The sequence below is a fragment of the Falco punctatus genome, assembly GCF_963210335.1.
Source record: "Falco punctatus genome assembly, chromosome: 8".
Taxonomy (NCBI): domain Eukaryota; kingdom Metazoa; phylum Chordata; class Aves; order Falconiformes; family Falconidae; genus Falco; species Falco punctatus.
Window position 1 is genome coordinate 28,310,916 of NC_137588.1, and position 22,093 is coordinate 28,333,008.

Genomic DNA, 22,093 nt, shown 5'->3' on the forward strand with positions numbered 1-22,093 from the left:
TTCCTGCTGGCCTATGAATGCGGCATTGTCATCAATACATGTGCATTGTATACTGACTTCTGAAGGAGATCCACAGTGTGGCTCATTAACCGTAATTACACATTATGACACCCGGGCAACAGAGAGAGTACACTGTGCTTCAGACATCCAAAAGCCTAGGCCGAATCAAGAAACAAAATGCAAAAGTTCCAATTTTTGTTCTGTTGCTCTGGCCCCAATTCTCCATCCAGTTGCTCCTGCACATAAACACCACAGGTGAGAATCTTCCACAGTGTGTCCAGAAAAACACCCTAGGGTTATTGTCACTTGTGGTTCATCTTCATGTTTAGGAATGTAAATTCTTCAGATCTTAGAGCTCTTCAAGACACCTACAGTGTTCATCACCACTGGGTCTCTAGGCTTTTCTCTAATACAGCAGCACTTCACCTCAAACGAATATCAATTGAGTTATTTAAGGCTTTGGGGGAAAAGATGTTCTTCTATAATTTAAAAACACTTAATATTCAGCTAAGAACAAATTGTTACCCATATCTTGCCATTTCAAGAACTCAAATGATATTCCACATCTTGCCAAACTTACAGCCTTAGGCTATTGAAATTGAAAGTGTAATTAAAAATCATATAAAAGGAAGAAAAAAAGAGGAAAAACTGATGTTATCTGCCACACACAGAGCACTGGATGTCAATTCCCGCCCCCCCCACCCCCGATTTAACAGCTGGAGTTGTACTGAAGAGTTATGAATTGTGCAATTATTGTGTGGTCAACTGTCAGGACCACAGTGGCACTGCAGCAGCTGCAAGGGAGCAAGCTGAGCTGCTGGACACTGCCCCTGTGTCCTCCCTCTTGAGCAGTCAGAGTCACAACTTTGGTCCTGGACAAATGGAGAAGCTGCCTGTCAGGAATTGCATTAGCCAGTCTTCCAGTTGGTAGATAGCTTTCACCCTGAAGACGGATAGTTTATATACTTCCAATATACACAAGATTATCACTATTTTTTCATTTCTTTTTATTGAAGGACAAGTGTGTTTGGAACCTTCAGAAGCATCCCATGCTTTATAAAGGCACCATGTACAACAGGTATCTCAAAATGTACACATAGTCTACTTCTCTGGATATGCGTGACCAAGTACCTCACAGAATTGTGTAAACACATGCAGGCCTGCTCTACCATTGTGGCCTTCATCCTCAAAAACACAATTTGGAAATAATCGCTGTGTGATTATATCCTTAAAACATGTCAAGTATGGTGTGGGGTGCAGAAGCCAGAAACACTGGAATTATTTTTAAGACATTAGTTCCCCTTCTTTATGAGCACTTATGCCTGTGTTTTGTTTTCCCTTTGTGCTCTACCCTGGATGCTGATACTAACATTTCATTCTTTAAAAAAATATTAGCAATACAAGCAGGTTTTGGCTGGTAAATTCTGATGATAACAAAAGACGTAATTCACAGGTTTTAAAAAACAACTGACTATAAGGCATTTGATTACTGCATCCATAAATATTCAGTGCTACAGTAATGTTGCTGGAACCAGGCAGGTTTTTGATACATCTCATTAGGCAATGTATTTTTGACACAATAGGAACTCCCATTGCAAGCTCCCCTTAAGGCTTTCCACGAGATTTCTTCTAACCTACCGACAAATTTAGGAGTTGTTAATATCAAAGAATCACTAGGGCCATCCAGACATTTCAAGTAACCAGATGAGACCTTGAAGAGATCCAGAAGCCTGCTGCTGTTAATGTCATTAATCTCTCTGGATAAGCAAACATAAAATCCTGACGCCAAGAGAGAATCAAGTGGAAGACAGCTACTCTGAGTAGCCACTGGAAATTTGGTACCTCAAAGAGATATAAATCGATCAGACCGTCTGCTTTCTTGTTGCTGCTACGTTAAGTCAGGGCAAAACACTTTTTCCTTCTATCACGAGGGGAAAATTAGTTTTGCCCCAGAAACTGTACTACCAAGCACCTTAAACATCATATTCAGGGTACACCCCTCCTCTCTCCAGAAACACCATAGGTCTGGAGAAATCTAGATGATTTCTATCTTTAACATACAGTTAAACATATCCATTTAGCATCAGCTAAATACAGCTTTTGTGGTTTCTAAGTAGTACTTTCCATAGTAGAAGCTTTCAGAGCCTTTGTATGCATGAACTTACAGATATTCCCCCACAGAGCTCTAGACATTTTATATTAGAGGACAGGCACTGCACAGTGGTATCCAAGAGGGTAAAAGGCTTTTCACTCTATTCTGTATTACTACTGTTAATTTTGCGTCTTTTTCTCCTCAGTCACAGGGCAGCCTGTATCTGCTGTATAATCAGTAAGAGTTAACAAGACAAGATTTGGGATCGTGGCACTTACTTGGGGTATTCAGGAGACGTGCCTTTTTGCAGTGGTAGGCTGCCTCCTGTTCGCAGTACTCTGCACTGTTTATCATGGCTTCAAGCTGCTCTGCACTGCTGTTGTAGTTAAAGGACATGGTGTACGGCTTCTCCGGATCAGCTCCTTGGACTCTGGTTAGCCCTGTGTTGTTGTGCTGCACTGCAGTCCAGATCTTGTCTTCTGTTAAATGAAAAAGGATTGAACAGGAAGTTAAGAGCAAAAAACTTGCAACAAGCAGGGAACGAAAACCGCATGGGAGAGAGCATCAGCAGGACCCCAGGCTCTGAAGTGGTCAGTCTGTGATGATGACTTATTACAAGTCGGTGTAACACAGAGATGCTTCTCCCTGAACCACCTCTAGCAAACACTACAGAGCCTGCTGAGCAAGACAGAAACTACAAGCTTCCTGGGAAACATGGGAGATCTTTGGCATCTTCTATTGCCAGGTATCTAAAGAAGATTTACATTTCAGCTGGCTTTGGCCCAGAGAGAAAAGACATAATAATATGGTTCATGGGTTTTTTGCAAGCATAGCTCTATGGGAGAGCACAGCCCACACTGTTGTAACAACAAACGGTAGTGGAGAACTGTGGCTGATGAGCTTGTACAAACTCACCACAAACTCTTGCCAGAAAGTTAAAACTGAGAGTATGTTCTTACTGACCAGTTGGAAGTCAGATCACTCATTTTACTCAGTTCTCAGATTTTTCTACATATAAGTTGAGTGATGTCTGGTTTGGATGATGGTGCAGAACAACATAAGATGCAGCATCTCTAGTACCTGTGAATGTTGTTGCTTTTCCACGCTGGGGAGCCCATTCTCATCTCCTTCATTGCATTTACTGGCAGAGCAAGGGATTTCATAGGTGACAGAAAGCAGAACCTGAGCTTAAGCACAACCTGCATCATAACAACTCAGCTCATGACCAGCATTGGAGTTGGCATGACGAGGAGAATATCACAATTAGAAGCAATTATCTTAGCAGGGAGGCTGTTCCCAGCTGGTTCTGGTGAGATAGCAACAGGCAAGATAAAAAGGACAGCCTGAATGGCCAATCTGCCAAGCTGACCTGGAGTAAAAGGCAAACTCTTTAATGAGGATTCACAGAAGTGAGCCCTGCATGTGCTTCACGATGTTAAGAGCCACATCCAGTAAATTCCCTCTTTATCAAAGACCCTGCTTGCCTAGGGAGGATATAAGATACTGACAGGGCAAAAATGTAAGGAAGTAAATGTTAACCATTTGATGAGAGGAAGATTTCAATCTCACTTGCAGAAACCTACTGACTGTTACAGAGAAAGAGTCAAGACCTAGACAACAGATTCCTATTTTCTCTAGTCATGCTTTAACAGAAAAACCTTAGATAATGTTGAATCAGATCTTTTCTAAACCAAGCTTAAAAACTATGCATGTAAGTATTCTGGTTTTACCAGATTACCTGGTCTGAGTTCTTGCAGAGCATGAGCTTTCCAGCTACTCCGCAACAGAGTGGCATGACGAGGACAGTAGCTTTGCGGCCACTGCAATGCATTGCAGTTGAAGTATTTGTCATTGAGCTACAGATATCCCACAGACAACTTCACCAGAACTCTGATAGGTTAGCTAGTCTGAAAAGGACTGTCTGTGCAAAAACACTCAGATGATTTAATGGATTGTCATTATGGAGGCATTCAGATGACAGGCAAGTAACAACCACCATCTGGAGATTATTTAAAGAGGTCTGTTCCAAGACCTGGCTGCAAGTTACAGAGAAATTATTCTCCCAGTAATGTACGGCATTAACTGTAAGGACAGTTTACTTAGAAAACCATACATTCACTCACAACACTCTCATCATTTCTGTGATGGCAGACAGAAGGAGTTTGCTCATAGATCTGTAATTCTGTAGTTCTGACTGAGTGCAGGATGCTGCTTGTGGATCCTTTGAGTTGGAGCTCAAAGAAACATTCCTGCAATGTGTATTAAACAAAAGCTAGATTAAAATTACAAGAAATACTACAAATGTATTGCTTGTAGAATTTGCCCTAGTGGTTGTAGTCACAGTCAACACGGTAGCACAATACCCTGCACAGTCCTGCATCCATATTGCTTTCAACACAACATAATTCAATGACTTCATAACACACATCCTGTACATCTGAAAGTAGCGATTTTTATCAGCCGGAGTCTCTGTCTGTGTTTTGTTCTCTCAAGGATTAACATGAACAGAATGGGGTTTTCAGAAGCAGTTGCAACTGAGATAACCTTCCTCTCATGGAAGCTGGTAGAAGTTTAACCCCTGTCTTCACTGAAAAATCTACTAAAAAGACAAATATAAAATTGTTAAGTGAGCTGTAAAACCAAGAGATGATTGAACAAACTGGTTGCTGAAATTCTGGATGGGCAGTTATAAGCTCCTCCCCACAGAGAGTTATTAACATAATTTTGAGAAATCGCAATAAAATCAGTGCTCACAGAATGGCTACAGTGTTGCTCAGGATGTACAACAGCCTAACACTAGAGTTTCAGAGTGGTTACTAACACTTCTGCGCTTTCCAGGCTCTGTACTTACACACCAGGAAAGGTGCTATGTGGGTACCTGAAAAGCCAGAAGCATCAAGATCTAGTAATTTAGTAGCAATGAAGGGTTACTAGGAAAAAGTTATTAAAAGTAGCATAGCATAAAACAGTCTCCCCAAGAAGTGTTGGAAATGTAATTAATTTACATATTTGAAATGAGGTTGGGCAAGACATCAGCAAACATACTTTCAGCAACAAGCAATCATTAACAAGCATGTTGGACAGAATTCAACAGATCTTCCTTGTGATTGTTCATTAATTTTCAATGGTCTTGCTATCATTACAGCTGCACTTAGCTGTCCCCCTCAGATCTGAACTTCCACATTCAAGAACTGCTTTTCTCCACAGGATCTTTTAGATACAAGAAGCTAAATGCATATTTTCCATCCTCTAGTTTGCAAAGACAAAGGAAAACCAAACATCTTTCCTTCTGTACTCAAAGCAATTGTCATTTAGCAAGTACAACAGAACAGAGAATTAAAAAAAGTAATAGCAGAAGGGAAGAACTTCAGAGTTACATTTCAGACATTTCCTAATCCACACATGCCTGATCTGTTATGCTTATTACTTTTACAGGTCAGACCTGTGCTTTGCTCATCACTTCAAAGATTCCCTCCATGCTCCATCTTTGAAGTAAAGATAACCACCCTTAAAGCTTCTCAGAAAATATAGACGTGTCGCTCACGGATCTAGTGAAAGTAAAGTCACAGCCACCAGTAAGTATACCTCTTGGATGGCAAAAGCTACTGCCACTCAAAAGTTTGTTTCTTTTCCCTATACACAGTTGGTGTAGAAAAAGCATAGAGAAACACATCCTGTGCTACCTTTTTTAACAACACCAACGGTGATGAAATAGGCTTAAAAAACCTGGAGTCTGAAAGGAAGTCTTCAGATTAGGAGGGTGGCCCAATGCACAGCAGACGCAAGACTGCTTCTGTAGGTCAGAAAATGACACAAAAATAATCTTAGCCTTTCTTCTGAAACCCTCACTATTCAGGACAACTCCTGGGCTTTATTCAAACACCATTTTCTCCGCCTCAAACCCAGCAGCATTTAGAAAAAGATCATACTAGTTTCTTAAATTCACATGCACAAGTTTACCTAAGCCTGCTCCCAGAATATGGCTGCCTGCCTCAGAATGAGGGCAAGGAATTATACCCTTACCGTTCAACCAGCGTGTACTCTGAAGCCTACTGACAACAATCCGGGAGCTTGCATTGCAGCTGTGCTTCTGGACCTATGTAAGAAACGCTGTTGCAATCTGGACATGAACAGACCACTACAGCTATAAAGTGGTGCAACGGCTGTCTGCAGCTTAGCTCCATGACTCACATCGCTCTTCGCAGAGGCGCACCTCTGCACGGAAGATGCCTGTGGCTTTTGAAAATGGGGTTTCAAATAATGTTCTTATTTTACAATATGAGGATTGCTGTTTTGGTTTTGGTTTGGGGTTGTTTTTTTCAATATGTATTCTTTTTGTTTTCTTTTCATCATATTTTTAGATAGTGACACTGTAAACACAGATCCAACCAAAAGTTGAGTGCCACTAGCTCCTTCTAGCCATTTCCATATCTGAAAGCTGTTAAACTAGGCAGACAAGGCCCTCCTTTCCTTTATTTGAACAAAGAAGTTATCATTATCTTTTTACGTCTGCCCATACTATGTGGTTTTTTCCTGTTTACTCAATTTAATGAGCTCTCCCTGCACTTGTGAATTTACAATGAGAGTGAAAAAACTGTTCTCCAGGCAAAGGTCACCGTTTATTTTTACCTTCCATTATTCCACTTTATTATTTTATTACTTTCTCAGCTTGGTAAAATTTCAAACCACACACAAGCTGAAAGTCATTCAAAACCCAGTAGGAGAGTGCAGCCATTTCTTTTACTGTATAACCCGGAACAGTTAAATGCAGCCTTTGAAAGCAGATTTCCTAAATGCTTGTTAAATTGTTCTATAATTCAAAGGTGACAATGCTTTAATTTCAGGGTAATGCTACAGCTTTATGACTTTGCAGTTTTATTTAATGGTCCAATTTTCTAGGATATTATGCTGCCTGTATTTGGTCCTAGGAGATGTTTTTACAGCATGGGACTGCAATGCATTCAGCATTTTAGACCCTCTGTTTAGCCTCACCCATAGTTCTATCACCTTACTGGAAGCCTTCAAGTTGTTTTTGATGGCACACAAATTAAATTGTGGGAAATTAGAGCAGCTGGAAAACTGGCTTTCTATGAGTTCTGTATTGTCTAATTCTCATTTTTATTCTTCAGTTTGAAATATCTCTGTGGAGCACATTTCACCTATACAAACTGCATCACTCCTTTGTGATTTAGGTTTGTCACAAAACAAGATTATTCAGAATGATTAAATTGCCGACAAGCCAAACATACGGTAAATGCTACATGAGAGAGAGAAAAATTGCTCTGAGAGCTCATATGATGCATTTGTTTCATGGTGCTCTACACTGAATGCCAAATATTGTCCTGAAATCTAAACCTGTAACTACAGGAACAACCACACAAAAGACAGGCTCTCTTCCTTGAACACTCTATTGTTTTAAGCTGCAGTGACAGTTTAACTCAGCTGCTCTAAACATACACCCCTCAAAGAATATGAAGACAACTTCCTATCGCACACAGCTTTAACTCACTGACTCCAAGGAAATGTTTTCCAAGTATCCTGTGAAATCCACCCATTATTTTATTATTATTATTATTGTTGTTGTTGTTTCCTGTCTAGCTTTTTTTTTTCCCCTGCTGGCTCACCGAGCAATACATGCTTTTGGTTTGTGCTCATCAGCCTCCTCCTGATTCAGCCACTTCCAGCCAGTGCAGAAGTACCACGATGCATTTCCATGGAAACAAGTCTGGGGGGTTCCTGTCCCCCCAGCCCTGCACACAGCCCACTCTCTGGTGGTACTGGCAGACTGCACCTGCCAACGTGCATTCCTCAGAGATGCCCATACCTGGTATTGTTCTCTGTCTGTACATCCTCCCTGGTAGTCAGTAGCTGGCACCAGGAAAGCACCACATACCCAGCTCCACAGACATGATGCCCCAGGTCTGGCAGAGAAGGTAAAGCTGGGTTCCCAACTCTCTTACCCTCCAGGCATGAAGTTTGCCCACTGAACCCAATGTTTGAGGTGTCTCTGTCAGCAGAATGACAATGCCAGGCAGCTCTGATGGATGAGAACAAAACACCTCTTCTATGATCCCTTGTACCCTCATTCCCTGGGTTGTGCTGAAGCCCAGAGATGGCAAACCATTATCCTGCCAGCCTACTTCTTGGTGATCCTCCATTTCTGCATTTCCTCTCACACAGCGTATCAACAACAAACAGTGAGAAATATTCCTCTGCAAAAATTGAAGCAGCAGTCTCTGAACTACTTCCTAGTGCAAAATGAACACTCATTTACTGTGCTCACACCTCACTTGTGACAACAGTGCAGTCCTCTCTGACTCAGTGTCCTTCATCTAAGGTGAGTTTTGAGACACTCAACATAATCACTTTTCATAGGCCTTGTGACAGCTCAGACATCTGCACGAGCCTGCCAGACAAGAAATGGAGCCCAGAGAAGACCTGCCATTCTTCTGGTGCCACACCAGGAGGCTGGGCAGGACACCTGCAGGTTTCCAGCAAGGCCCAGTTCTGGGGCAGAATGGATCCACCCCTTGTAACTGAGATAGATGGAGCAACTTACAGAGAACCACAACTGACTTCTAACTTCTGAGCACTGCAAGTGTGGCAGGAGAGTGGTTAAGTTGAAGTAACCCTTGGTTAAAAGGTAAAGGCTAGAGGAAAGTACCTACAGTCAGGTTCTTCTGTGATAAAACTTCCTTGGGGGCCTCCTGCAAGTGTGACAGTGAAGAAGATCTGCAGGACTTCTGCTGTGATGCTTATCAGAAACACAACCATTTCCCTGAAAACAGCAAGGCAGCTGTTGACAGTGCAATGCTTTTGGCACAATATAAGCACTTGTTTTTCATTTTATAAAATTCTGGAATATTTAATGACAATTCAAACCAGAAAAGTATAAATTGCCAGAACTGCAGCGTGCCAAAAGACCTGTAGTGCTTGACGGGATAAACTGTAAGTCTTTTAGAGCTGTCTTTAATGTAAACAGTAGGATATAATATGTAAAGGATTCCCATGCATTGCTTTCTCCAGTGGTACAGTCAATCAGTTACAGAGAGGAAGCTGCAAGGTAGACGCTTTAAGAGAAAAAAAAAAAAAAGTCAAATAACAAACGAAGAAGGCACTCCAAACATTTCCTTAAGAAGTTCAAAGCTGTAAAATCTTCTCTAGCTCATTCTAAGAATCTCAGGGAGTTTCACCCCTCAAGTTCTTGTGCACAATTACATAGTTGCAGGTAGTAACACCAGAATTAAGGGCATGACCGCCACTGCCTCCTTCTCCTCTCTGTGATTGTCTCAGCCTAACCAACGGCAGCCCTCTTCACCCGGGGGTCTGCCAGCTCCACAGGAACTGTGACAAGGGATGAATCACACGGTGGCTTCTCTATCAGTGTAATTGCTATACAAAATAAGAGGAGATGATTCCTTGTGGGAAATTGGATGAATAAATTATATAAGAAGATGAACTGAGATACCTGTGTGCAAACAAAGGGAAAGGTGGATGCTGTGTGGACAGTAAAACCACCAGTTCCACAATTATTTGGGGAACATCACTGAGGATCCCTACTGCAAATATTGAGGTCCAGCCAGCTCTGCTTTGCAGTAGTCCATCTCTGTTACTCTGGTCTGCTCCTGTTCACAGAAAAGTAAAGCTGAACCGCTACAGCATTTTCCTTAAATAGGACCAAATATCATACTGCAAGTGGGACTATTCAGACACTTAATGTATTTAGATACTTCAGCTACAAACACAACTTGTATCTTCCTGAATTCAACCCTCTTTACATGCCATGGAATAGGTACTATATGAAAGAATAAAATCTTCGTCATTGTTAGCTGAATGAACAAATAGGCTAGAGGCAATTTATAAAAAATTGCAAGTATAATTTTGGCAATCTCCTTCACATCTTAGAATCCCTTACTTTGCCTGAGATCTAAATACAATTTCTATACAGTTTTTTGAGATAGAGAAAATAAAGCTTTACTTTTTTTGCATCGGAACAATAGGCATTATTTTCATTTTGAGAGGAGACTGCAAACCAGAGATGATCCACAACAAGGAGAGACATATATTTTGTTCATTATTTATTTTTTCACTATGGTAGTTTCAAAACCAGATCTTGGAATAGCAGCAAGACCTGGGACAAGGACTCATTTTTCCCTAATCTGCACCTCTGGAAGAAAAAAAAGGGAAACGGTGTGAGGACTGGACAAATATCTAAGATAAAATTAAACACTGATCTTAGTCATGGCAATTTCTAAGCATTATTGATTTGATAGCCCAGGGTCTGCATACAGTAAAACAGCATCAGTAAAGTACAGTAACAGAATGACTCAACTGTATTGTAAGCAAATCTTTCAAATATCAAGGGTAAAATTTACTCTGGAGGAGATGAGGAAAGGTCATTACAAACACTTTCTGTACAGGGTAGCAAAACAAGTACATAGATGTAGATTGCATGTCTATAGACTTTACACTGGAGAATATGATTATTAGCATTTAAGTAGTATCCAGACAGATCAATAGATTTCTAAGCAACAACAACAACAAAAAGAATAAACCTCACAATGATAGAAAGACTGCCAGACCAGAGTTTCAGAGGGTCCATTAGCCATTTTCTGTATTGATTGTTATAAGTCACTTCAGCAGGAAGTGAAGATTAATTAAACTGGGCTCATTATCAAACAATCAGCCTACAGGAAAAATTTCTTTCCTACCACTGGTGGTTGTTCATTACCCCGAAACATGATAGGATACATTTTCTCTGTACTTTATGCAAAACAGTGCGGGTATAGAGTACCCAGGTAAAGCAAGGAGACCTTGCATCTCCATCCAAACAAGGTTCACATTCCTGTGCAGGCGGCCCTGGAAACAGGCTATGTTCCCATGGCGCTTAACACAGTCATCCTAAATTAATAATCCCTGCAGACCCACACAAAACTTCATGGTGTTTCTCCCAGCATTCAGCTACATGTGATCATGGTTTGGGCACATATGACTAGTTCACTTCCATCACACACATGCACATTCAGTGCAGATTCCTCATTGTTTCCTAAAACTGGTGAGTTTCCCCGTGAAAGTGACTTTGCTTTGTGTATAATGGGCATATAAGGTGAAGAAAACATTATGTTAATAAGGTGCTATCTTCTTTTTTTAATCTAGTTTTCAGTTTGTTGTCTTTGACTGTCATTGAGTTGTCTCTTTATTCCTATTGTAAGAAAATGCAAATTAACATCCTCTTCCTTCAATGTGGCCTATTCACTTTGGGTCTTCCCAACCTAAATAGCTCTGGATTATTTACTTTTAACCTCTTTTTGTGAAGATATCTTTCTATGTCTTTAATTAGGTACATGACTGTTCCTGACAACCTCCTTTTTCAACAACTTATTTTACTTTTACTAGAAATAAACATCTTTCGAGATAAGATCCTTTTATAGTGCTTCACACACACTTCCCTCTTCTTCACCAACTTCAATAATAGTATGTCATCTACAATTTTTGCCACCTTGCTTTTTCAGCCACTTCTCCAGACAATGAATAAATGTCTACCCACTCCAGTATCAGCAGACATCCTGTGGCACTCTACTGTTAAATTTCTTGCCATGCTGAAAATTGGGTTACTATTTTAAAATATTTCCCCTCTTTTTTTCTCCCCGCAAAGTTTCCCTTCCCTTATTTCTCTCTGCCTCTTTGTCTTTCTATGATTGTTCAATTCCCTTTCAACACACAACTGCAATGTCTTTGTTTCTTCAGAATTTTTCTTCAGCAGTGGGCTGTTATGTTTGACAGGCTGCAGAGAAGTCACTGAGACCATCGACACAACAAATTAACTTGTGATGTTGATACTTCCTATATCCGCACCACATATTGGATACCTAGGATCAGACAGCAGTATGCAAGAAACCTGATGTTAATCTGCCATGGTTAATAACTGGCTACAAACGAGATTCCTATCTGTTCAATTAAACAGGTAAAAACTAGAAAGGATTTTAGACAAATGTAAATGAACATTAAGGAACAACACTCTTCTCTAAATGCCACGATGGTGCTCATTTCTGATGAACTGATTCCCTCCTTGAATTCATCCTTCACAGACTCAACACACTGTAATTCCCAGAAGCCATTAGCTCAACTGCACTTCTACTTTTAAAAGCACTAAATGAGTCATTTCCCCAGATTTTCCATTCCACCTTCAAATTCTTCAGCCTGGACACGATTTAGGCATAAAGAGATTACCACTTTTCGAACTGTATGCAAAAAGAACTGCCAGCCTGAGCAAAAGCAAAGTTTCATTTAGCCCAGGAACCCATCTTTGCCTTTGAGGGCAAACAGATACCCAGGGAAGTAAGGGAAGGCAAAAGGTGTTCCTGAAACTCATTCCCATTTCCCAGTGATCTTTGCCTTGCAGCTGCCTGTGTTGGGAACTGCAACTAAACTCCACATTTAATTGCACCATCTGAATCTATCAGACAAGACTGGGGCTTTTTCCAGCCTGTTTTTTCCCCTCTGTTAATACACTGGCCTCCTTCATGTCTGTGGTAGTAACTTTCAAGTTGAATTATTCATTGCATGAGGAAAAAGAAAACAAAACAACCCACCCCCCAAACAAATCCTGCTATCTATAAATTTAACTGTCCCTTAGCTCCTATATAATGGACAAGAATCAACCCTTATTTGCTTTTTCTACGCCACACATGACCTCCATGCTTTCCTGTGACAGTTCCATCCACCATCTTCCCATACCTGGAAGCCATCCACACTTCTGACCATCTATGTTTCTCCATTCACAGGAGGTGTGCTATGGATTTCTGTCACTGAACAGTAATGAGACTTTTTTTGTCTCTCTTCCTTGCATGTTCCTAATGTAACAACATAGAATTTCAGTTTTTTACTTTCCCTGAATATTGATACTTTCAGAAAACTATGCAGAAGCATTACCTGAGAAGAATAAGAAATTCAGAATCCATCCCTGTGTACATAAGGTTGAGTTATTTTTCCCATACTCTGCACTTAATCTATTACTGTAAACAATTTTTATCAGCATAACAATAACGTATGTTCCCAGAGAGAAAAGAAGTTCTTGTGATTAAGGCACCCAAACCATATTTAGATGATACAGAAGCATAACCCAATTGTACCTCAAATTCTCTGGACAACTGTAAAATAGTAATTTCTTTCTGTGTCTTGGTCCTCTTTTATGTGATAGGAATAATAGGAATGACAAATGACCTTCCTCTGCCTCAAATGAGACATCTAGGGGAAAAGAAGGAATATAAAAGTTTTCCAAGCTAGGAGGTTCTGCCAGTTTTCCCCACCTCCACTTTTCTAACCAAAATAAAATAAGAATGTCAGCAAGTTCATTATAGATTGAGAGAAAATCAGGTATATGCCTCCTGCATTTCTGCCAGATAAAATTTATTAGAAGAAAGCAGATGCTTTCTGCAAGGAGTTTGTCAAAAATCCTACTTCTTCAGCAGAGATAAAAAGCACTGACAATGTTTTGATCACACATATTTATATGATAAATAATAAAAATGAGCACATTTCCCATACTGGAGATCAAGGAAGGATATTCAGACAGAAAGGTGAAACTCCATTTCAATTCTTATGAGACTCAACAACAGTGAAGGAGACACATTTTATTAAATATTTGTTACACTTGAATAAAAAACCACACTTAATAATTAACCGGTGTGCATTTAATTAACATAATGATTGAACAATTAAATAAAAATGAAAATTTAATTTGAGACATTTAATGTACAAGGAGATTAAGGATAAAATACGAATATCCTGAGTCCTTAGTTTTCAGGACCGAGTGTTGAGGTGATATGTGACAAAGTAGCTCAACCAGAATTAGCAATTTAGAATGGGTAATAAAATATTCTTCCATCTGCACCTGGCCACAGAAAGCAAATAATGCCAAACAGGAGACAGTCTAGGAAATTTCCTCTCCACTTTAAAAATAAAAAGCAGAAAGGACACTTGTACCATTTACCCCAATCTGCAATATGGGCAATGTAACCTTGCATGACAGCCCTATATACAAAATAGGACTCACTTAAGGGGAAAATTTGCCAGACAGGTATATTCATGTGAAAGATTTTTATTTTAATACTACAAAACTTTAAGGTTGAAAAGCCTCAACCAATAGGTCACCTGGCCAGACTCTTGCTCCATTACCTGACACCAAATAGAGTCCCTCCTCCTAAGAGCATCATACCTTCTCCTCCATACAGATGCCCAGGACAATCAAGGTTTATATTCTCTGGGACATCAAAGGCAACACACTCCTATGAGGGGAGGTATTCCTGTTTAAGTCAGACTGGAAGGGCTTACAGACATCTCAGTGCAAGGAGCTTAATAAACATTCCCAGATGTAGTGCTCTAATAAAACAGAGAAACCTTTCAGTTACAAAAGGTTTGAATTCTAAGTTTCTACATCTTTAGTAAAAAACATAAATGTCTCATTAAAAGTTATGATAGCATGAAATACATCAGCAGTGCCCTTTATAAGGTGTGGATACCACTGTAAATACCACTTAGCAACAGTACAAGGTGAATACTTCAAATTCAGTTTAAAAATCACTTTTACATGGATCCTATATAAGGAAACCTCTCAGGGTTGAACCTCAGCTGCTACGAGTTCTTTGCTTTTTCCCTGCTACTGAGCAGTATTAGTGACATGTCTATCATTGTACTACTAAGACGACCACACAATCATATTACAGCCAACCTAAAGCACCGAAGACAAAGTTAGGTCATTACCTGTTATATTGCAAAAAACGCGGAGTGGTTCAAGTGGTCCACTACCATCAGAATCGATGTAGAAGAAACCTGATGTCTTCCCTTGGTGTCGGTAAGCCTCACAAGATTGTTCATAGATAGCTTTAAGAGAGAAAGTGATTGTATCACAAACAAGAAGAAAACAGACAGGCTCTTTATACATGAGTACTGCTTTAATCACTGTCATAACATAAACTGTTGGTTTGCTACTGATTGGCATGTGAAAAAGTTTACTGCATTTGGACTGAAGTCCATGCTCAAAAGTTGGCATGTCTTTAACTACTTACGTAACTGGATGTGAACTTTCAAATGTACCACCATCTAGTTGTGGAGTGATACATTTATGCATCCACATAATGGTATTTCAAAGACATACATACACACACCCAAGTATACATGATCACTACCTAGGCGTCTGCTCAAGTCTTGTCAACGCAAATGACAGATAGCTTTGCCTGTCCTCAGCTTCCCTGCAGGATCCTTTTAACAGGCATCTATAGACCCCTACCACCATCTACCACCCAAATGAAAACAAGCCGTTGTCACTAGCAGAAAAGCTCAGGCTCAGATATGGCCTCCATCCTGGGTGATATCTTTATGCTTCAGACCTATTTTTATACAATCAACTTTTTCTCTCTGCTTATCAATATTCATCTTTTGGAGGATCAGTGCCTGTGAAAATCCAAGTGGTAAATAAAACAAGCACAGCCAGCCACTAAGAACAAGAACAAGAGGAAAAACTCCCACGTGCCAGTGCAATTCCTTGTATTCGAGGCATGTTTTCAGGCAAGATATCATAAGTGTCACTTCACACAGGGCAAAGAGAAAACTCCCACAAGAAGGCAGTTAAGAGGTATCAGAAAGTTACATGTGTGATCCTGGGTCTTGAACAACAGTAACCTTAAATTCCATTGCAGGAGGATTGATTTTTTTTCCACCTGCTTAAACACTTACTTGATTATACTGACAAGGTTATTCTCCATAAGAGCTTATGATTGTTCAACTAATTGTCAGCAAATACAATAAAAAACACAGAATCACTTAGCAGATAGATCAAGACTTCCTTTTTTCTTCCTATGAGATGGAGTTATTTGGAGTTATTACCCTTAATCTTTAAGTAAGCTTTTCAGTGCTACCAGTAGCAGAAAACACCAATATATTTGGACAACATCTGGCTACTGCGAGGCCAAATCTATCTTTTTCTTATCCCCTAATTTTAAAAGCAGATTTAGCTGCTATTTGCACATTCAGACATCATTATACAGCAAACACAGGACTTACACAGACTGGGAGATATTCAGGGGAACTTGTGAATAACCCATATGTTAATCACTGCAAATCTTTCTTCTAGGTACCCTCAACTCTTCAGGCAGCAGAGCAGCACAATTAAACTTGACATGGCATAGTATCTGCTGTGTCTAGATTGTAAATACAACTGCAAAGTTCCCAGTGCTTTTAATCTGGAAGGAACTGGAGATTTGCAAGCTGAGTGCAGGGATAGCACTTCCTTGCCACTTCTGAAATGCAGTCCCAGTGTTGCCTGCAGAAGCCAGCGACTGCTCTGCACCAACAGGAATACTTCCTCATTCCCACTCCTGCGCAGGGATGGACTCATATCCCTCCTTTTCCCTCATTCCCTAAAAGTAGTTTCTGTAATGAAACAAATTTCAGAAGGGCTTAAATGGCCAGCCTGAAGTAGCCTTGTCTGACTATTACTCTGAAGAATGCTGTAAGATAGTTTATCATGCAGATTTTAATGAAATTTGGACATTTCTTCACTTCTGCCAGCAAAATAGAACCACAGTTCTAGGGGCTCCGATTCCAAACTGACTATGAATTAAGAGTTTTGCCAGACAATCGCTTGTACCACCCACCAAAATACGCTTTTCCCTTGCACATTTCTTTCCTGACCAGACATCTTTATCAGGCAAAACATCACTAAGTACTAAATGTGCACAGCATTACCCTTCCCAGAGTTAAGAAGCTGCTTAAGATATTCAGCACCTAGTGAGGCAGCACTTTAATTAGCATCCATCCTTTAATAATTAGAATTAAGAAAGCTTCTTCTTTACAGTCCTTAGCCTGATGTAGAAAGCACTGTAGGAGTCCAGAAGATCTCTAAATTCCCGCTCTGATAGTTGGCCAAGAGTACATACTAATGCAAATAAAATGAAATCCCCTAAACCAGAAACTATTATTCCACTGTTCACAGCCTGAGGGTCTAACAGAGTCCCTCAGTTGCTGCAGTGCTGACAAAAGTAATTGGGGTATGGAGGGTCAGGAGAGGGAGTGTAACAGGCGATTAAGTAAGCAATCAAGGAATCACGTTTTGATCAATTTGCAAACTTCTCAAACAGCAGTTCACTTAGTCAATTTGCTGTCATCATCATAATAGGGCACTTTATCTTGTCTCATTAGGGAATATGCCAGTTGCTTCCCCTGAATTGTTTGCTGAGTATTTTTGAAGACAAAGGATGGTGCAAAGGGTAGAGACTTAAAACTAACATGTTGTCAGTGAACTGGCACAGTCAGAAACTCGTTCTTCATCACAAACTTTTTCTTACTCAGTGTTATGCTTCTTGACTGTCATTTTGGCTGGAGCCCAGATCTACTATTCTCGAATTAATAAGGAAAGATGTCAAGATTCAGCCATTAATAATGTGGGCAGATTCAAAGAAGGATGATCTACTCACCTTTAGATGGCCCCTTTGTCATTGCATGTTTAGAAAAAAAAAAGGATGTGAAGGGCTGGAAATCAGGCTAGGAGTGCTCAACTAGTATAAATCTGAAAGGATGTACAAGCTTCAGTGAAACTATAGTTATGTCTGCAAGAAGAAAATCCATCCTGGTATGTTTTCCTTTTGGTTAGGTGAGAATTCTAGCAGTAAATACTAGTGAGTATCAGAGTAAGTGGGGAAAGGCTACAAACCTCCAGCTCTAGCACATAAAACATATTCTAACTAACATGACACAGAGAAAATCTGTTTTGGTGGACAGTTTATTCTGTAGCTGCATGCTGAAAGTTTCACATACCTGTATCTTAAGCATTTGGTACTGTATACTTCTAGACTAGATGGATGGATCATTGCTTTTAGTTCTCTTTTTTGATATTTTATGCTGTATAATATATCCAGGGGAAAATTATATTTATTTTCCAGTCACTGGCAGATGCTCCCCCAGACATTTCAAGTGCACCATCCATTCCCAGCTCTGCTCAACGTATTTTCAGGCTGAGCCAATTCCTTGTTTCAGAATAACGTTATGTAATTCCATTCACTGGAAAAGGCCCTATTACTCCAGTGACAACAACCTCAAGCTGTCTTTATGGTTCAATGAAAGATAAGATGTCTTTGCAGTCATTCTTTTCTTTATGCAATCAGAAATATCATACAAAAGTAAAAGCCAACAGTCAACTGTGACTCTGAAGAACCCAGAGCCTTAACTTTGAAAACCACCTTCATATTTATGTTCTATTTTGTGCCAGACTTCTCTGATATAGATGGAGCTGTAGGAAACTGTTATTGTAGTCATCATTAATGGGTCATGAACCATTTATGCATGTAATAGGGCTTCACTCTCAAAAACCAAGCAGCATGTGCAATTACAGAACTGTTGACAAATGCATACATCTTAATGTCAACACTTGCAGTAGCTACGCTTTTTTAATAAAGGAGAGGCATTTGTCAGTTCATTCAGAGTAGAACACATCGACAACTTTCAAGCATTATTTTAAAATTAAAAAATAAAAAATGCATATAAAAATAGTGATTTTATTCCTTTCTGTGAAGAATTTTAATACTGTTTATACTTTCACTCCTTCAAGTTTGTTGTCAAATTTTAAAGTGTTCACTAAAATGGGAACAAAACAACAAAAATAATGTTCTTTATAGGCTGTACATACAAAGCCTGTTTTCTTAATAAAATACTTACTACTCAAGCACTTTTTGAAAACAATTTTAAAAATGAAACCTCTAAGTTATCTTTTGTCTCAAAGAAGAAATATCAGTTTTCCTTCTTTTAACCCTCCCACAGCTTTTTGGGACTAATTTTTACTTATACCAGCCACTGAAAATAAAATGATAGTTTCCAGCAAGATTTGTTTCACTGAGCTAGAAACACCAAAAATCACAGTTTACAACTTCCAGCCCCTGGTCCATTTCCTCAAGCCCTTTTGGGAACGAGCTGCACTGCCATGCAGCAATAGCTCTGCAGTTCCTGCCACCAAGTTCCCATCAGGATGAAGCTGTTTTCCTCACAGAGTTGCATTGCGCTAGTGCTCAACAGAAAGAGATGTCAGTAGTGCATGTGAATCCATCCTACCCTTCTGCAAGTATGTCTTGGACCTCACAGTCAGGTATGGCAGGTAAAAGCATTACAGTAAACTACAGCACAAGGCAAAATCCAAAGTGTAAAATCTGTCACAGGGGCACAGTTTGGCTGATGGGCTATTTCTGGGAACAGTGGCTGATCCAGGAAGACAAAACAAGAAACAGCTTGACTCCAAGGTCCTAGATTTAGTAATGGAAACTGGACATCAGAAATTTCTTTGTCTTTTATTGCCTTTTTTCTCCCCCCCTCCCCCTTCTTTCTTTTCTTCCCCCCCGTCACTTTTAAGCTTTAACATTGGACCCTGTGCTGACATTTTTGTAGTGCCCTTTAAGGAATTTTTTTAAAGGCTACAGCTGTGCTTCGCAAAGAAATTTTAAGTCCTGCCAGAGCTAGCTACTGAAACTGATGCAGCCTGAGCGCCCCGTTCTTCATACCAAGAGCTGCTTTCCTAAATATGCCACGTGCTCCTGCCTCCCCGCTAGGATGGGCTGTGCTGGTGGTGCTCAGGCATGCACAATACTGACAGAGTTCAAGAAATCTGTCTCCCAACCCCTTATAATCCTCTGTGAAAAACAGATAGCCAATTTCTCCTTCAGGTATCTCTTTCAGCCTTAAGTATCTCAGATTAAACCAGCTTTTCAGATCAACTCGTCATCCCATCAGAGCATTCATTTTGAACACTGCTTTACACACGGATCATAATGGCCATCTTTTCCTTTAGCTCTCACTTCTCATCTTCCCAGGCGCTTAAGAAATGGTTTGTCAAACTTTGATCAGCATTTATAAAATAAACACTTAATCCCCAGAGACAGATCAACATCATCCAATTCTACATGTTCTCTTACATCTCCTGGGATATAAAGATTCAGAAACTCAAAAATCAAAATTATGGATCTGAAACATACACATCCCATATTTTTTCAAGCCACAAACACTATGTCCCTACAGAAGCATTGTAGCAAAACTATACATATGCACTTCGACTGATCAAGGTTCAAGCTATAGATCCATGATACAGACTTCAGTGCTAGAAAGGCATCGAGAGATTTTAATATCATTATAATAACCAATTTTGACCTTTTGTGTAAAATCAGCTACAGAATTTCATTTTGCAATTTCTGCACCATGACCCTCGTGGCTGGTCAGCCAGAGCACATACAGTAGCTCTCTGCACCCAACAGTCCAGTCTGACAGGGCTGGGATCCCTCTTAGCTTGGCTGATTGGAACTTCAGCCTTGATTCAATATGCTACAAGAGCCTGAAAAGTTTTAAATATGAGCAGTTTCATCCCTGTTCAGCTCTATGAAGTATCTTGAAGCTGTTAATCCAGCTGTTTTAACTACAGTCCTTAAACCAGAAGAGATTGTATCCCTGCCACAGCTGAAATCTTTAACAGCACATGGCTGAGCACAAACATTTGCAAGGTCAAACTTCCATTGTTTCCAATTAAACATCTTTATATTCAGTTTTTCACTGACTACCAGTTACTATATTGGCTTTTGGCTTCCAATCATACCTTTGCCCTAACCAGTTCACCTGCAGCCTCCATCATAGCCTTTGCTAAGCTCACTCTTACTTTGTTATTGGTGAGCTCCCTGGAAGATAAGCCTTCAGCTGGCCTCAGTTTTCCCAAGTACATAACTCTGTTTCCTTTGCACCCATGTTCCTAACTTATAAAACCTCTCCTCTCTCTCAGACTACTTTAAATTTTCACCTCCAGTTCTATTTCTGCTAAAAAAAAAAATATAAAAAAAAATAAAAAATTACTGTGCTTTATGCAAAGAATTGAACTTATGTGAATAATCCCCAGGGAGCAACATATTCAAAGCCCCCTCTCTTTAACGGATAAATGAACTTGCTAGCCACCCAGTAAGACACATCCCTTACCCATATTTAAAATAGCACTGGCTATTGGACTCAATGCAAAGGTTGCAGGGATACCCAGACTTCAGCTTCACTACTGGGAGACCAGGCAAGGTAAAGCTCTCTCCTGTCCACCCAGCAGTGCGTTACTGGCATAGGTACAACAAGGAGCGTAAACTGCAAATCAAAAGCAATTGTTTGTTTGTTTTATCTGCAAACTCAGTGCTTTTCAAATTTAATGGACGCCAAGATAACCTTCCTCAAAAAAATCATATTAAATAAAAATAAACCTTAACATTCTCAAGATTTCTTTCCCACTGTACTTCTGATTACTCTGGAAATTGGTCACACGTATTCCATTGCAAATAATCTGAGCTGGAGACTCAGAATTTGAGCTGCGCTAGTTATGATTACCAAAATAATTACTGTAGTATTGCTGTTTCTAGATTGGATTCTCATAATCTAATAAAAGTAGCTGATAATTTTTAATTTCTCAGGGGAGATAACATTTTACAATGATATAATAAATAAAATACATTAGAGACCTAAAAACTTTAATTCTTGATTTCACTGGGAGGTGTTGACACTCTCCACTCCCCAGTTAAAATGTAGCCATGAGATACATGTTGCTTTTACAACCTCGAAATAATTGCACAGTCATGAAAACTTGTAGGCAGAACACTTACTGTCAGATCGTTTGGGACTCATTTAAGTGTTTTGTAATTCTTTGCACTGTAGATGCAAAGAATAATAATAGCAACTCCTATAGTAATTATTATTTTTATTGTATTCTGAGGTGAAAACTTATGTACTGGTTGGACTGGAAAGGCCAGTAAGAGCTGGGGATTCCATTGGGATCTACAATCAGCCCTGGACTGACCTTGGACAAATCAATAGAGACAAATGCCGACACAGACTGAATTAAACATTCTCACCAAAATGCTCAGAGTTCCTGGAAACAGACTGGAGATGACTGCTTCACCCTCTACTTCTATACCTCAGGCCTGACAGATTTGTTCCGACAGACTT

General features: G+C 39.8%; 1 protein-coding gene across 5 annotated transcripts in view; it reads right to left on the minus strand.

The window, feature by feature from the left end:
* Positions 1–22,093, minus strand: part of CNTNAP5 (contactin associated protein family member 5) — a 318,700-nt gene that overhangs the window by 88,606 nt on the left and 208,001 nt on the right. For all 5 annotated transcript variants that reach the window (XR_013929928.1, XM_080398712.1, XM_080398711.1 and 2 more), the window contains 2 exons: positions 14,855–14,974; positions 2,371–2,571 (listed from right to left, as the gene is read on the minus strand). Coding sequence is in view for 4 of the 5 variants with exons in the window: in XM_080398712.1 (XP_080254838.1) it covers positions 2,371–2,571; positions 14,855–14,974 (321 nt within the window). In the remaining variant the exon portion in view is untranslated. The remainder of the gene's footprint in view (positions 1–2,370; positions 2,572–14,854; positions 14,975–22,093) is intronic.